This window comes from Microtus ochrogaster, chromosome 8 (genome assembly GCF_000317375.1).
Source record: "Microtus ochrogaster isolate Prairie Vole_2 chromosome 8, MicOch1.0, whole genome shotgun sequence".
NCBI lineage: Eukaryota > Metazoa > Chordata > Mammalia > Rodentia > Cricetidae > Microtus > Microtus ochrogaster.
The window spans coordinates 76463795-76481201 of NC_022015.1; the positions used below are offsets into that span (position 1 = coordinate 76463795).

The 17407-nt window shown below is 38.9% G+C and overlaps 1 protein-coding gene across 1 annotated transcript in view; it reads left to right on the forward strand.

Moving 5' to 3' along the window:
• Positions 1-17407, forward strand: part of Sorcs3 (sortilin related VPS10 domain containing receptor 3) — a 624914-nt gene that overhangs the window by 566572 nt on the left and 40935 nt on the right. Inside the window, exons 15-17 of the mRNA XM_005352452.2 lie at positions 2554-2671; positions 3669-3802; positions 16858-16971. Coding sequence (XP_005352509.1) covers positions 2554-2671; positions 3669-3802; positions 16858-16971 — 366 coding nt within the window. The remainder of the gene's footprint in view (positions 1-2553; positions 2672-3668; positions 3803-16857; positions 16972-17407) is intronic.

The following is a 17407-nucleotide window of genomic DNA, read 5'->3' on the forward strand; positions in this document are numbered from 1 at the left end:
CTGCCAGTACAGCAGCCTATGTATGAGCTGAACATGATTCACACTATATAATCTAGGTCCTTTTCAAATGGCAGCAACTAACAGTGACCATGATTTTTCTTTGTGATCTGGCTAATGTAAACTAACCTAGAATATTGCCTCTTTTATTCTAGGTGATATGTACAATCTTGTTAATTTATTTCAATATTATTTAGAGTACCATTGATCGTGTTGAACTATTTACTTACATTGGACAGATTACATATAGAAACACTTCAGTGCTGTGGAAGCTCATTTCTGTTATCCAATCCTTATGGCAGTACCAAAAAGAGAAGTTGATGTGTCTCCCTATTACATCATAGCTTATTAAACTCTACCTATCTGTAGACTGTCAGAACCTGCTGGGTCCTGATTCTACCACAAAGCATATGGGCTATTATTTCTAACCGTGTGACAATGAAAAGTTAGATTTCGGTTGATAAAGATGATTTTCATGTCTGTAAGCCATTTAATAAGAATGGTAAACAAGGAAAAGCAGATAACAGATCCTTGCACACTGACTACCCTAACCTCCCTTCTGGTTGATTTCAATACTTTAATTAGGTGATGTTCAAACATGTCATTTTACTAGCAGCTGGCTCACATTTTAATTTTTTTCTTCGAAACTGCTGTGCAGACTCTGTCACCTGCCTTGTTGATATCCAGGCAAATCATGTACCTTGTATTTTCTTCTTTCTACCTAGTAATCTTCTTATAGAAATGAGTAGGATTAATCTGACATGATGTATGTTGTGAGCCATGAAATAACTATTTAGAGTAGGGAGAAATATTTGATTTAATTCCACTAGCATCGTGATACTCAGATTGCTACAAACTAGGAAGACATAATACAAGAAACAGAGTTTGAGTGTGGGAAGATTTTGATATCTGAGTAAAGAAAAAAACAGATATTTTTCAAGGTCACCTTGACAAATCCAGTTATTAATTTAACTCTCTTATAGCCCAGCAAGTAGAACATACCATAAGACCTAGCTGTTTTGTTAAAATTTTAAGGGAGCTGACATGGTAGCACATTCCTGTAATCCCAAGCAGATCTGAGTTCAAGATAAACCTGGCTACATAGACTGAGGTCAAGCTAGGGTACGTGAGACCCTGCCTAAGAAACAAACAAACAAAAACACATTATAAACAAACCAAAACATAGGTAGGCCTCCTTGACCTTCTGAATAAATTTAGAACTAAATATTGGAGGGAACTTGATGGATGAATTGGGTTTAGAAAGAAATGTGTTTAGTATGAATAAAAAATAAAAAGACAGAAAATTCAGAAGAAAGACAGTATCAGTTGTGTATATGGACTATTAGAAACTCAAAGTTTCCAGTCTGTGGTGAGGTTTAAAAAGATCATGCTGTCTCAATAAAGTCTAGCCCTCAGTTTCTCCCTTGAGGTCTGTTTAAATCTTTTAGATAAGGCTGTAAATCTTTAATTTAATTTTTTTTTCTGAAAATACATTCAAAGCTATTCCCAAGCTTTATTTTAAGCTAGATGATCTACAAAACCCATCTTATTTTTTCCACATTTTACAAGTTGTTTTAGTCCTCACCCCTCTTCGCATCGTCATCTTCCAGAGAGTTGAAGGAAAGATCTCATTGAGAACTCCTTTGTCTGTCAGCGTAAGAATGTCTAAACCAGGGCAACAGAGAGGCTAGACTGGGGGTGTGATTGAGGCTTGCTGAAATGGTCAGCCTCTCGTTCTTTGAGAGCTCCCAGCATGGCTGGTCTCGCCACTCAGTCCATCACAGTGATAGATGTCCTGCACTGTAATCGCATGACATACCACCCCAGTGAAGAATTGATGGTCAGTCTTTCTTGGTTCTTCATTTTTTTTTCTAGAATGATTGATCATTCGTATTTATAGGCCTATCAACAACTGGGCTTTACAAAGGTCAGTATTGATTATCTGGACCACGCAGATGGCATTCTTCATTACTGTACATAAATATGACTTTCTTTTATTGGAATTCTATAATTTTTCAAGGAAGGCAGAAAGAGCATAAGCATTAATATGAGTCATGCAATGGGAATTTGAATGAGAAGACATGGAGACGGTCACAGGTTTTGGGAATCAGTAGAGTCATACTTTAGGTAATGTATTTCACTACTCCCAATTTGCACACACACATAAACACACACACACACACACTTATACACACTTATACAATTTGTTTTATAGGTGAGAAAACTATTCCTAGTGCTGGAAGTAAGTAGACAGGCTACTGGTCCTGACCTTTAGAAGAAATGTAAAAGCTATGTGTCAAATTGCAAAGAATGGTTTCTTTTGGATAAAGCTGCAAAGCTTATATAGTAATTTTGCAATAAAAATAAGTGATATTAAACATACTGTGAATGACAATGAGTTGGCTGAAGATACTAAGACCCTGGCCACTGGAGAAGGAGACCACTCTTTTAAGGAGCTCGCCTTGGAGGGGTCAACCAAATCCAGCTGCTCTCATCTCCCGTCTCCAGTATGGCGCATTACTGACTGATGCTGGGCTTCTTGTGTTTTACACTTAGAGTTTTTGGCCACTTCAGCCTGCGCTCCGAATGGCAGTTGGTGAAAGTGGACTACAAGTCTATCTTCAGCCGGCGCTGCGCCAAGGAGGACTTTGAGACTTGGCACCTGCTCAATCAGGTACCACTACATGGGGATGTGCTGGCCTCTAGAAATGGTTTGGTCTCTGATCTTATATTTTTGGGGGAAGGAAGACAGTACATCATTTGGGCATGTGTGTATGGGGAAAATTTGTATATATACAGGACCAAAGGGTAAATGAAATACATCCTAGAATTCTATGTACTCATTATATCACCAAATTTCATGAAAGAGAAGGTACAATAATAACATAGGATATCAGTTCAACTGGCTAAGAACTGAGTACCAGGTAGCTAGGAAGCCTCCTAAGATATGCTCATCTGCCTTGCCATGAGGAATATGAGGACATATCTCAGGACAGCTTAGAGGAAGGGCCCTAAAGCACTAGGAAAAGGGAAAAGAGATGCAAGGTGGATGGGTCTAGTGATGGCAAATATTTGTTGCCATTCAATATAGAAGGACTTTTGCATTCCTCCCAACTCTTGAGTCCTTGGATTTTGTACAAACTTTTACTCTTTTTTTACCTTGTCTAAGATTATTTAGGACTTTAGGGTGATTATTTATGAGAGAGAATGAGAAGAGAGGAAGAGAAAGAAAGGAGAGAGAAAGTAGGAGGGAGAACAGGGGGAGATTGCCCTTATGGGGTCAACCTCAATTTTATTGTGAAAATAATATAAACAATAAAAACAATATACCAGAAGTTGACTTCTCATTACTTTAGCTGCTAAAGCCACTTGGATAATGACATGCTTTAGAGACTGGAAGTCATTGTGTTCTCCACAAAGATGGAGAAGGAACAATGTTCTATAGACATCGGGATAGCATGAATAGAGGGGCAGACCTGGGCCAGCCATGCATCATAGTCCTTTCATGCAGGGATAAAGGATTAGCATGTTTGTTCTGGAAACTCCTGCATGGTTGCTGAGAAATGAGATTGCTATGTTGAATACTACAAGCCAGTGCTTGTGTTGACCAACGGGCTTATTTACCTCCTATGCACTTTATTGCCTGTCTCACTATGGCCTTTCTCTTTAAGGGAGAGCCTTGTGTCATGGGGGAAAGGAAAATATTCAAGAAACGCAAGCCAGGTGCTCAGTGTGCCCTCGGCAGAGACTACTCTGGGTCAGTGGTATCAGAACCCTGTGTCTGTGCGGATTGGGACTTCGAATGGTGAGTCCTTTGAAGGTTCATTTTCAGTCCTAACCAGATATTTGCCTGACTGTGGGTGAGGATAAAGATGGAGTTAGTTTGACCCAGATGCAGGAGACACATCTTTGGTCTTAGATACTGGATCAGACAGGAATTCTGCATCACTCAAAAGTGAGAACAAGGAACAATGATGGAGAATACCAATGCAGTGTGACCAAAATTTCCTATGGGCCTTCCCCTATCTTCTCATCTCCAGCAACTGAGTAGCCATATTTGATAGTCCTGGAGGAGTGGGGATGGACAATGATGAGGCTTAAGGAGCTACTAGCCTATGCAGTTACCTTCGTACACATTTTTATCAAGGTGTATTCTTTTTATGGGTACCCCATCATTATTTCCTCTTATTTTTATTTTTTACGTATATATTATTTACTTATATTTATAAAATATATTATAATTATTTGTGTTCACATAACCCTGTGAAATGATAAAATCAAGGTGACTAACATTTATTTACCCAAAGATTGGCCAATTCTTTGTGTTGGTAATCTTTAGACTACAATTCTGCTTCTAATGACAATGAAAAAGTGCAACTTATATCTAGAATTCTGATAGCTAATCTCTCCCACAACTGATGACTCCCAAACATGAAATTTCCTAGCCTTCAGCCCCAGCTTCCTTCTCCTCTGAGAGATAAGTCTGCCTAACATACAAGACATACATCTGGTTTTCTAAGAGAGGCTGCATAGTTAGTGTGGCTGAAGAATCATTTTTACTGTGTGATAAGATATTCCTGCTTCAGGTTCTCTATTGAACCAATCACAGATCCATCCATACCATGACTGAAATGCAAGCCCCTCCTATCCAGACTACCAATGAGCCCTTTCCAGTTCTCCCTCCAAACACACTGTCCCTGAAGGCACTTGTGACCATCCTTATAGCTGTAACTATCATGCCAAAAATCTACTAACCCACCTTCACTCCCTCTGCTGTCACCCTAAGGTCCTGTATGTGTGTCTGCAGTCCTAATTATTGGACCAGGTACATTTTTTAAAATTCCAAAACAGATCATATTACTCTTGTACTTGAAAATATTTTAATGGATTCTCTCTCTGTTAAGGTATTGACTTGTTAAAGGCCCATTGGCCTGGCATCCTTTTCTATCTATTTTTTTTCATTCTTCTTCTCTCATTAGCTCTATTACGGCCACACTCCCCACTCCAGTGATTAATTCAGGCTCATTCCTAAGCAGAGGACTGGAGAATACAACAGTTTCCCCCATGTCTCATCACATCTGACACCTTTTAATCTCTCATGTTTCTTCAAAATTGTTAGCTTCTTAGAAATGCTGAAGACATCTGTCTCATCTGTGTACCCCAGTGCTCTCTAGCTCACCGCCATGCTTTTGTCTCGTTAGTATTCACCGTATGCAGCGATTATGCTTTTGAATGTTTTGTTATGATCTTTCTTTCCCCAGTAGAGTGTAAGAGCTGCAAATCTACCTTTAAACTTCCCTTACGTTAAAAATCCAAGCGCCAACTCTACAGTAAGCGTTTAATAAAGAGTTGCAACATGTTTTTGAATGCTGTTCTTAGGAGAGACAAAATCCTTCCTACTTCTGAGAATATGTGGATATCCCTCAGCTCTCAGCTAGATGGATGCTTCTTGTGTATTCAGTCAGAAGCTGAAGTTCCGTTTGATATTTGGTAGTGATCATCACGGGTTAGATGAAACAGCTGATGGCTCCAGCATCAGCCCATCGTTAAGGAAGGGGATTGGGCAACGACAGAGTTGTATTTGGGTTTCTCTGCTGCAGAATATCAATGTATACTGCAGTACAAAGAGTGTTTGTCCTTACACAGTGGCCTCCCTTCTCTCATCTCCATGTCATACAGCTATTGTTTAGAAGTCATGTTTTTAATTTCCTGAATTTACTAGAACTTTAACAGGTAACTAAAAGTCACTTGTGTAGCATAACCTTGCCTACTCCCAATCTGTTCTTCATTCTTAGATAACTTGACTTCAGTGGGATTTATTAAAGTAAGATGTAGAAATTTAAATTTCGGTGGCAGGGTACTTTCTGTGTTAGAAAATCCTTCGAAAATAAGAGTATTTTCCCATCTGGGAAGACTGTTTTTAGTTATGAACAACAGCTTAGTGTGTAATGATACTAAGTAGATATAGTAGTTGCCTTAAAAGTATAACATGGACATTGTATTTCATATTTTTCTCACTGATGTGACAACGTACCTGAAAAAAAGCAACTTAAAGTAAGAAGCAGTTTCTAGGGCTCATGGTTTAAGAGGTTTCAGTCCATCATGGAAGCAAGGATATGCACTTGAACTCTGTAATGAGGAGGGCAGGAAGCAGAGAGCAAACAGTAAGTCAAGCCAGGTTATAAAATTCTTAAGCCCTACCCTTTTTGACTCACCTCTTCCATAGAAGATATGCTTCCTAAAGTATCCATTGTCTGCCAAAAGACCCCTACCAGCTTGGAAGCAGATCCTCAAACCCATGAGGCTAGGAGAACATTTCACACTTGAACCAGAATACCTGTGTCCCTCGCCAGACTGACTCCATCGAGGTCCACTGCCTTTGCTTATGCCACAGTACAGATTTATCTATGTCTCTTTGGTTCAAATCTGACTCCCACCCATTGCTAGGAGGATTCACAGTAAGAAGGGAAAAAAAGACTACAAAGTAATATTTCTTTCCTTAACCTATCTATCAACATTTCTAGTCTGTATAAAAATTTTAACTCTTACATTCACAGGTTTTTCTTCTGGGAAATTTTCTTAATTTCTGTGCCCTTATCTCCTTGATTGCAAAATAAAATATGAAACACATTTCTCACTAGGTCCTAGGGATAAATAAATGAATTAGTAAGTGAATGAGGGTAGATCATTAATATAGATAAGACGCCTACCTGAGCTGTGTACCGCATAAACTTACAACATATGGTAGTTGCTGCTGCTGGAGTTCTACCCCAGAGTAAGTGATCCCCACAGGATTCACACCAGAGAAGTCAGAGCTTGAGCACTGTTAACTAAGCACTGTTTTCAAAGTTGTACCTTTCGATCTTATGCGATTATTTTAATGCTAGTGATGGTACTTAGGTTGGTTTTGAGGCCTTCATTGGGGACTACTGTCAGAATCTAAGTAAAGCAGGTTATGGGGTATAGTCAGAAGCTTTTCTGTCCTGACTGCCCACTCCCTGTCACAGTGAGTGCTTCCAAATTGCCACATGGAGGCTAATATTACTATAAATGCTCAGCCAATAACTCAGGCTTGTTACTAGCTAAATCTTACATCTCATTGAATCCATTTCATTTATCTATGTATTGCCACATGGGCAGCTGGCTGGCATCTTTCTCAACCTTCTTGACTCTGTCCTTCCTCCTCCCATCATTCTGTTTGTGCCAAGCTGTCTTGCCCAATCTCTTCTTGCCGTGCTATCGGCCAATCAGTTTCTTATTAACAATGAGCATAATCCACAGAATTTCCCCTTTTTTTCTAATTAAAAAGGAAGGTTTTTAACCTTAACAGGGTGAAATTATGCACAGCAAAAAGTTATTAAGTAAGAATTAAAGCAAAAATATCCAATCCATTTGCATTTAGCAAAATTAAAGAAAATATTCTATTATGTATTTTATCTTTGTGATTTCAATGTTTTGCGTATAATTTACCTTTTATCATAACTAAGGAAAACTGTAACTATAACGATCTAGTCTTCAACTCCACTAAAGACCCCAGAAGGGTGAGATGTTTTCTAATGATAGGGACATCTTGCAACTTGGACACTCACCTAAAGCTCCTCTATAATGTTGGAGCATCCAATTCTGGCATATAGGTCTATCATATCTGACAGACTTTCCTGTGAAGCAAGATATTCTGAAAGATTATCCTGCATTGTCTTTGGAGAGTTTGACAGTTAACTTTATTGCATCCTGCTGGTCCAGTTTGGATAGGATATTGTCAGCCATTGAGGCAAGGACAGTTTCTTTGCCCACATGGTTAGCTTTTTCTATAAAGAAAATTAACTCCATATGGAGCTTCTTTGATACCCATCATCTTCTGAAGCAGTTGGCACTGCCAGAAGCAGAAATGTCTCATAGTCATCAAAGCCTCAAGTTATTAAACATATTAAATGCCATGTTCTGTAGGTCTTTGAAGCATTTGAAGACCAACTATCTAAATGTGTGTATGACCTTAAAAAATACTTAACATGACTGTAAGTTTTACTATTATAGATGACTATTAATCCATATTTCTAAATTACACTTTTAAATAAACTGCATAAACACAATACCTTAAACAAGAGTAGAAACATACACAGAGAATAATAAAATTAATTTTAAATTTGTAACAATAAACCAAAATCCATACTATTGTAAAATATTTAAGATGAATAGAGGGGATTTTTTTGGTTTAAAGTAGATTCAATAATCTTTTTATCCTACCATTTTTATAACTCCCCTTTTCTTTTCAGAATGAGATCCCTGAATCTAATCTCCTTTGTTTAGCTTTTTTTATGACCATTATCAATAACAACTTGTAACCCCCCCCCAAATGATAATAAATATCCATAACCATTTGGGGGAGTATGGCCCTAATTTTTTAGACTACTTCCTATTTGTTTATGGGCACTGATAATCTTTGAGGTAACCTTGAGGACATTGGGATAATTGTTAAGTCTTGGCTGTAGTATTTTGTGAGGCTGTATCATCTTAATCAGTAGCCTGGAAGCTGATCTGGATGCTGGATCACCCGGGACATTGTTTTCAATGGTGTCTAGTCCCCTTGCTCTGAAAATATATAAACTTTTAAAGGTAACATATATATCTATATTAGTACAAGTATGGTTTGTGTGTTGTACATATATCAGTTAAATATGATTTTTTGTTACATATTTGAGCAGATAAAATATACATTGCATGTCTTGTAGTTCTTTTAGATTTATTTTTTTGTGTTTGTAGTCAGGATTTTTAGGATGTCTTCCTCAATCAAACCTAATTTTCTTTAACCCAAAATGAATCCACATCCTCTCATTTCCTGTAGAAAAACAAGCATAATCTCTCTCCCAAAGTGACACATCTTTTGACTTAAATTTTGAAATCAAGATAATTTTGAAATATATAGGCTGGTTTAATCTAGCAATTTTCATAATCCAAGGTCTCTCAACAGCCAAAAATTTTAAAGACAGCATAATAATATGCACAATCCAGACTCTGTTTATTTTCCATCTTTATGTGACATTTTCCCTTTGTATTACTTTACTCTTCTTTAGGATTTTATTTTGTTATTTTAATACTATATTTTTAATTTCAGACTGTATATACTCTCCCTCTTCTCTCTTCCAAGCCTGTATATATTTTTAGATATACTGTAACCTGCTTAAAGATTTTTTTCTTTCTCAATCTCAATTTATTGTATATGTATAACCTTTTCTGTCTCAGTGGGCAAACAAATAAAAACAAAAACAAAACAACAAAACTGCTGTGTAATGTAGATAATGGCACATTTACAGCCAGCTCTGAGAGCCATGCTTACTGTCCCAACTCTAGGAAGTTTCTGTGTCCATGTTACCACCTAGTAGTGTGTCGCCCTCTGCCCATAAACATGATTTAAGTGTTTGGTAGCGGGGGCTCTTAAAAGAGCCCTCCCACACCCTTTTTGGTGCTAGTACCAAGCCAGGAAGCCAGCTCTTTTTTTCCTTTTTCTTACCCCCACCCCAAGACAGGGTTTCTCTGTGTAACATCCCTGGCTGTCCTGTCCTGGAACTTGCTCTATAGACCTGGCTGACCTCAAACTCACAGAAATCCACCTGCCTCTGCCTCCTGAGTGCTGTAAGCCATCTCTTAAAGGAGCCATGCCTCCTCTTGCCCCCCCCCCCTTGCAAACATGCAAACAGAGCTTACTATAGAACAGAAGGTCACCAAAAAGCTATGCTTGACTCTGTTTTTGTGTTTAGAATCCTTTTTAAAGCCTTTTTTAGGTCTTAAGTGGAAATTCCTGCCCCACATTCGGATGCTTCTCTTCCACCCACACATTCCCAAATAAACACATAGAAACATATTAATTACAGATGCTCTATTGATAGCTCAGGCTTTTTACTAGCTAACTCTTAAATTTAAATTAGCACATGTCGTGGGTTTACATGTCATCTAGCATGTCTTGCTTTCTAAGTGACTGGCTGTCATCTCTCTCAACTTTCTTGACTCTGCCCTTCCTCCTCCCATCATTCTCTCTGGTCATGTCAGACTGTCTCGCCCACTCTCTTGCCTTGCTATTGGCCAATAAGTTTTTAATTAACAATGAGCATAACCCACAGCAATAGGAGAGAGAAGGGATGCCTTGCAATGCATTCTGTGGTTCTTAGATTTGTACTGATAGAAATCTCACCTGTATTCAAGTCACTGTAATACTGGCATATTTACCAAGGCCATTAGAATGGGAGGAAAATAAATAGTTTGTTCATAAGTTACCTGATTATAATTACATAAATGGTTGAGGCAGAGTTGGGGTTCAGATGCAGGGATGGCTAAACCTTGGCTCATTGCTTCTAAGATATCTATTGTTTAGGAAACCAAACAGGTTTTTATTATTTTAAGATTTCTTTTATTATTCAGAAGGAATAGGGTCTCCACATTTAGTTCTTCTGAAATTAAAACTCATCTCCAAATGACCCAGGGTGACTGCTCTAAGTGAAATTTAATATAGACTATTTCATTAACTCTAAAGACAATTTCAAATTTTTTTTTACCAGTGCTAGTGGAATTTTAATAGATATATGGTCCCCACAAAGACATCACAGATTTTTCTCTATAAGGTACTGGATATTTGCATTTCTATTGTAAATAATACCATATATTATAAAGAAAACAGAAAACACTTGAGATTGGTGCAGGGCCAGTAAAAAGGAGAGACCCAGTCATCTACCTGGTCACAATCAGAGTATAGCAATAACCACAATAGTCATGTAACCTAAATGTGTGTTTCTACCACATCTGCATATGGAAGAAGCAGCCTTTGATGACAATTCCTGACTTATTTACAGTGGTTTTAGGATAAATATTGGAAATTGGCCTCTTTGGTTCTAAGTCAGTGAGTATCAGCCTTGGCTTTGAAATAGTTATTCAGAGCTGAGAAATATGGCTCAGCATTTAGAGCATTGGATTCTTCTGCAGGGGACTAGAGTTCGGTTCCAGCCCCCACATAGGGGTTTATAAGCATCCATAACTCGGTTCCAGGGAAACTGATGCCCTTTTCTGACCTCCACAGGCACTAGGTACATACATAGTGTATATGCTTAAATGCAGGCAAAGTACACATAAAGTAAAATAATAAATTGATTTTTAAAAGAAAAATTAAATATTTTTGTTTTGATCTATTTTTTTTTCTGGTTGTTTTTGAGATAGGGTTTCTCTTTGTTGCTTTGGAACCAGTCTTAGAACTAGCTCTTGTAGACCAGGCTGGCCTTGAACTCACAGCCTACCTCTGCCTCCTGTATATGTATTGCTTTTATTGGTTAATAAAGAAGCTGCTTCCAGCCAATATCTTAACAGAATATAGCCAGGCTAGAAGATATCTATCTATCTATCTATCTATCTATCTATCTATCTATCTATCTATCTATCTATCTATCTATCTATCTATAGAGAGAAAATAGGTAGAGTCAGGGAGAAGTCATATAGCCACTGCTGGAAACAATTGCACTGGGACTTTGCTGGTAAGCCACAGCTATGTGGCAATACACAGATTAATAGAAATTGGTTAATTTAAGATGTAAGAGCTTGCTAGGAATTTGCTAGAGTCATTGGCCAAACAGTGTTGTAAATAATATCATTTCTGAGTGATTATTTTGGAACTGGACAGCCGGGAATGAATGAGCAGCCTCCTCCAACAACTATAGTGTCCCCTCTGGGAGTTCCCAATTCAATCAGTTCTAGCCCTCATCACACACATCCCATTTAGGTTCATCCCTGAACCAGAGCAGGCATGTTCCTATGGTTACTCTGGGCAACGTGTAAGGCTGGGGATATAACCTAGTTTAGTAAGTTTAGGGCAGTCATAGGGTAGGAATGGTGTGTTTAATATCTCCATATTGGTAGGAGCTAAAAGACACACAACCTGTGCTCACAAAGGGCAGATAATTTGACTTAAAGAGAGAAACTTATTGAGTCTCAGAAGTATCTACCTGTAGAATGGAAAGCTCGGGTAAAAAGGGTAAGCATCACGGACAGATGGGAGTTTCTACTTACAGGCCTGAAAGATTCCCAGCCCAAAGTTTGCTATGAAGAGCTACTGCAAAGCAGCCTCCACCATGTCAGGGGTGAGGTACAGGAACAAATGCCCACCCAGGAGAGAACTAAGGTTTCCAATATAGTCTCACATTCTAGAGAGGGACTTGCTCCCAAGCCCTGGGGAGGGGTACCCCAGTAGAGGCTAGCCCTCTGGGAGAAGAAAATATTTGTCAGTGATAACTCAGGAAGTAGCCCCCTTTTTTCCTCATTCATTCCTTTTGCTCATTCATTCATAGCTTTGGCTGAGTACCTAGTATGTCCTGGGTGTTGTGGTACTCTTTAATATTAATAACATTAATTTCTCATATAGCTCTTGGAAGAGTTGGACATTTTATAGATAGTTCCAGTCCCTCAAGATAGCAATATTCTAATTTCCAAGGCCTGAGATTTAGGATACCATGGTGGTTTCTTCCATGTTCAGTATGGAGCCATATCCCCAGGGTAAGATTATCTAGTAGAGATGCAGAAGACAAAGGAAAAGGAATTTCGGGGAGCCACACACCTCATTTTTGGTGCACCTACGGTTCATCCGACCTTTGGTTTTATGCATTTTGAGCATAAGTGGGAGTATTTTTTCTATATCAGACTACCTAAACTATAAACAAGACAATAAACAATGTATAAATAAGAGTTACTGCACCAGAAGATGATATAACAGAAAAGAAAAAGAATATAATAAAGTATTGAGTTTTATGATCCAATCCTGAGTCCATTAGTAGTACTAGTCACATGTGATTGTTAACATTAAAATTCAGTTAAATTAAAATTCAGTCTCTTTGTTGTGCTGGTTAGTGGTTGCCATAATGGAACATAGCTATTTGAAATATTTCCACTGTAGATAGTTCCGCTAGACAGAGCTGTTTTTTTTTTTTTTTTTTTAACACAGGTGGAGAGGTGGTTGGAGCAAAGAGCTCACTGCACAATGAGATTACATGTAATCATGGATGACTATGCAGGGAGTGCTAATGGAGCTATACGATTTAATTAAATAAAATGAGCATGTGTTTATGAAAGTGGGCAACAGACTGACTTAAAGAGAGCAGATATATAAGCAAGCTCTCAGTGAGGAGAAGGATAAGACAGGTGTCTCTAACGGGATTAGATCCAAAGAAATGCTTAAGGGATGATTGTCAGGTTTTCTGAGTAATTTTTGGCTAAGCTATAACGGTCTCTTTTTCTATGACTATATTTGGATTCATACCTCACCCAATGAGGATGATAATTGTTATTCCTGTGTTAGTTGCTTCCGTTTCATGAGTGTTCTTACTAGGCTTGAAAAGATCACCTGGTCCCAACCCCATCCTGATACACTCATAAAATGGGATCAAAGTATGCATCAGGCATATGTCCTGGAATCTCTGCTGTTAGCTGGGAAGGTAGTGAGACTGTGCTGGCCTCTGCCTGGCCTGATCTCTCACAAAGACCCTTGAGCTTATTGGGAAGAGGCCTTGGCTTTCTGATTGGTGAACAGTTTGAGAATGGGCTAGAGAAATAGCTTAGCAGTTAGAAACGTGCGTGTACACACACACACACACACACACACACACACACACGCACTGTTCTTGCATAGGAGCTGAATTCAGTATTTAGTTCCTAGCACCCACATTGGATGGCTCACAACCACCTGTAAATCCATCCAGCTCGAGGGAATCCAGTGCCTCCAAAGGCATTGGCACTTATGTGCACATGCACACACAAACACACACACACACACACACACACACATCTCTTTAGAATTTTAGAATGTCCTTCTTAGGAGCAGGGACCACGTTCTGATGAAGTGGTAGTGCTATGTGCCTGGAGTAGCTTTGTACAATGCCTTTCATCCTCTTTCACCTGTTTCTTTCCAGTCCACGAGCAAAACAGATTAGACCCATGTAGCAAAACTACCCTTTGCTATTCTCTTTCTTAATCTGAGGCTTTTCGTTGGGTAGGGTTTGGACTATACACATATTTTTTTGAAATGGACAAATTTTGTTTTCCTAGCCAGGTAGATATTCCTCTGCTTTTATAATCCAGCAACACACAGGGGTAAATTGTGTTTTGCAGTAAACAGCCAGTGTGTGTGTGGAATCTGGCGCATACTTCCCTGAGGCAAAACAGATTTTCTGGTGTATTCTGTTCAAATCTCACAGTTTATCAGTTCACACCTTTCCCCAGGAAGCCGGAGCAGCGGCTGTTTGTTTGTTTAAATCCTGCAGACTCCTGAGCTGGGGGGGGGAGGCTGGACAGTGTGAAAGAGTTTAATATGCATTTAGCTGAAATTAATGAAGAAGTCCACAGCTTGGAGGAAGGCAGTTTCAGTTAGTGTTGTTAAATATTAATGAGCTGCTTTTGCTCTTTGGGGCAGAGCAGCACGCTTGATGCACCTTTTTTAATTACTGCAGTGCCAACAGGTAGCAGAGCTGAACAGAACTGCTGAGGGTGCTTGCATTTTGCAAAGAGCCTTGAAAATGTTTCTATCTTCCCCAAGGCTGCATGAAAGAGGATTCCCAAAATTTTCTAGGGTCAGCAGGGCTGGGCAACAGGTTCATCTTATAAAACCATAGGGGAGTTTTCTAGAACTAGTCTGTGTATACCACAGTCCAGTATTTCCGTGCATAAATAATGCTTGGGAAGTCAATGCTCAGTGGTGTGTTGACAATGTTTAACTCCTGGGAACACACGCCGAATGCTGTGCATATTCCCACGGTGGCCGATTTCATCATTATGCCAATGAATGAAGAGCTGAGAAGAGCTAGGCAGTCACCCCACTTTCTATAGTTTTCCCGCTAGACAGATATATGGATATAAAGGACCTTGACATCAATAACCTAATGATATTCTTATGTAATTTAGCATATGTTGTATGTAGTAACTAACATATACACAGCATATTATAGCTATATAAAGCTAAAATGCAGTAAAGCAGTAGGAAATTATGTTTTGTGTATTTTTATGGACTTTTAAATATAATTTATTTGAATGAAGTATCATATAATTTAATTTTTAATGTTTGCTTTAACAACCACTAATTATCTTACAAAATTCCCCGAGTTTTAAGAGTCAGATTCCATGGGCTGTTTCAAACTCTACTAAGTCCAGATGAACTATGGGCCAGGGACTCTCTACTAGGGGACCAAACACTTGTCAAAGGAGTCAACTGACAGAAGTGTCTGTTTTCTTTCCTTCCTTCCAGCTTCATTGAAGCATGGTTGCATCAAAGCTGCTCTTGCTTTCTGCCTTTCTGTTGATTGGCAGCTCTGCTCACGTTCACTCCAGTCATCCTTTGGGCCTTTGGATATACTTTCTGCAGTTAACCCTACAGTGTCAAGAAGCCTCACAATCTTTTTACAGAAATAGACACAGTGCAATGGGGCAATTAGAGGGACTGTGTTCTGGTGCAACTCTGACATTAATTCGCTCTATAATATTTATTATCAGATGATTTAATTAGTGAACAACATAGTTTCTGGCATATGGTAGCCCTGAAAAGTGTGTGCAGTAAACTAGGAATAGGCTCATATAACCTAAATATGAGAGAAGAGTTAAGAAGAAGCTGCAAAACATAGAAGGTTCAGTGATCCACGCCCAGGGCTTAACATACAAAAGGAAATAAAGTGTGCTAAAAAAGTAGCTAGGAGTAGTCTGGAGTTACCATGTGGGTAGTAATGTACATGGTCTCGCCCATCAATCAGTACTTCTTTATGCAGTGTTAGGTTTGGGGTGTGAGGTATAAGGACTAAAAAAGCAATTGAAGACAGGTCTTGTCAGATTCGTCTCATGGGTCAAGGCATACAGTGAAGGATAAATGAGGCACCATTGAAGTGAATACCCATCTTCCTTCCATTCCTGTCCTGCATTCACTCTGATAAGTTAGCAGTGTTTTCAAAGACTGTGGGAGCAGAACTAACACAGTGCGCAGAACCGCTTGCCTTTCTGTCCCATGCTTCTTTCGTGGGGCGGGGTCCCGATGATGAGTTTGTGCTGTCTGGGCTTTAGGGGTTCTCTTTTGGTGATGAATGTGGAAACATGGACTGAGAGAGGGTGTGCTCAGTGAGTTCTGGCTGGCCGTAAGAGCAGAATCCCCTCCACCCACTTTATTACTCCTGACATTTACACGTCTAAGCGCCTCATACAACTCCAGAAGCATGCTGTTCCTCAGATGCTGTGGCTGTGGTTCCGTAGAAGCACGAAAAAGAACTCCAGTTTTCTTTTATTTTTAAGAAAATGTATATGTCTCCTAATATGTCTAATCAAGAGAAGTTTGAAATTCTTTTGGCATACATATGCACACACACACACACACAGAGACACCTGAAAGCAATTGAATTTAAAGTAAAAAAAAATATATAAATTCTGTGAAATCCATTTCCAGACAGTACACATTGAATCATTACATAGAAATGTATCTTGACCTTTAAAGTCATCTCCCTGGTTGCCATTTACTTATTTAATTAATTCTGTGATTCAAAGTTTGATTTAAATGTATAGTGTCCCTCCCTTCTCACCTCCAAGCCATTGTACCTGTCACATATTTGAATTCATGTACTTTCTCGTCTAGATTTTTTTTGATAATCCATTTTTCTCTCTAGACTATAATTCTAAATGATGAGACCATTTCTGAAAACATCCTATTGTTTTAAGGCATGGACATTTACCCCAGTGGACTTAATGAAAACTATGAGCCATGACTCTGGGGAGGCAGTGGGACATGTGTACATTTATGTCTGCTTTCGGGTGTTTTAATATTTGTACACACTTATCATTCTATCGTGTTTGTTTTCCTGACAGTGACTATGGCTATGAGAGACATGGGGAGAGCCAGTGTGTCCCAGCTTTCTGGTACAACCCAGCTTCCCCCTCAAAGGACTGCAGCCTTGGTCAAAGCTACCTTAATAGCACTGGGTAAGTCAAATGACTGAAGGAACTCAGTTCTTAAATATGAAATAAAATGTAGTGTATCCTTGTTGAAGGAAATGAGTATTGAAAGGGTAATTTTGTGTCCAGCGGCTTCTGAGGGAAGCTGAAGAAATGTTTAGCCAAGGATAGCTTGTTTAGAAACCATCAGAAGAAATTATCAGGCAGGAAAGACTCTGTAATTTATCCCTGGAAGATTATAGTTGTTGCTTACCTCTTGGACCTCAACTGATTTAAGTTGATCTAAGTAGTGTGTAGATATGACAGATGCTCCCTGGTGGGAGATCAGTGGGCATTCTGAAACAGTAACTCTTGACACATCAAAGAAAAATTCACAAGTCTCATTCTAGATACTTCTGGAATAAGAAGACTAAGGGCACTTTCAGCAATTGTCTAATTGCTTGTTTTGCTCTGATTGTTCACT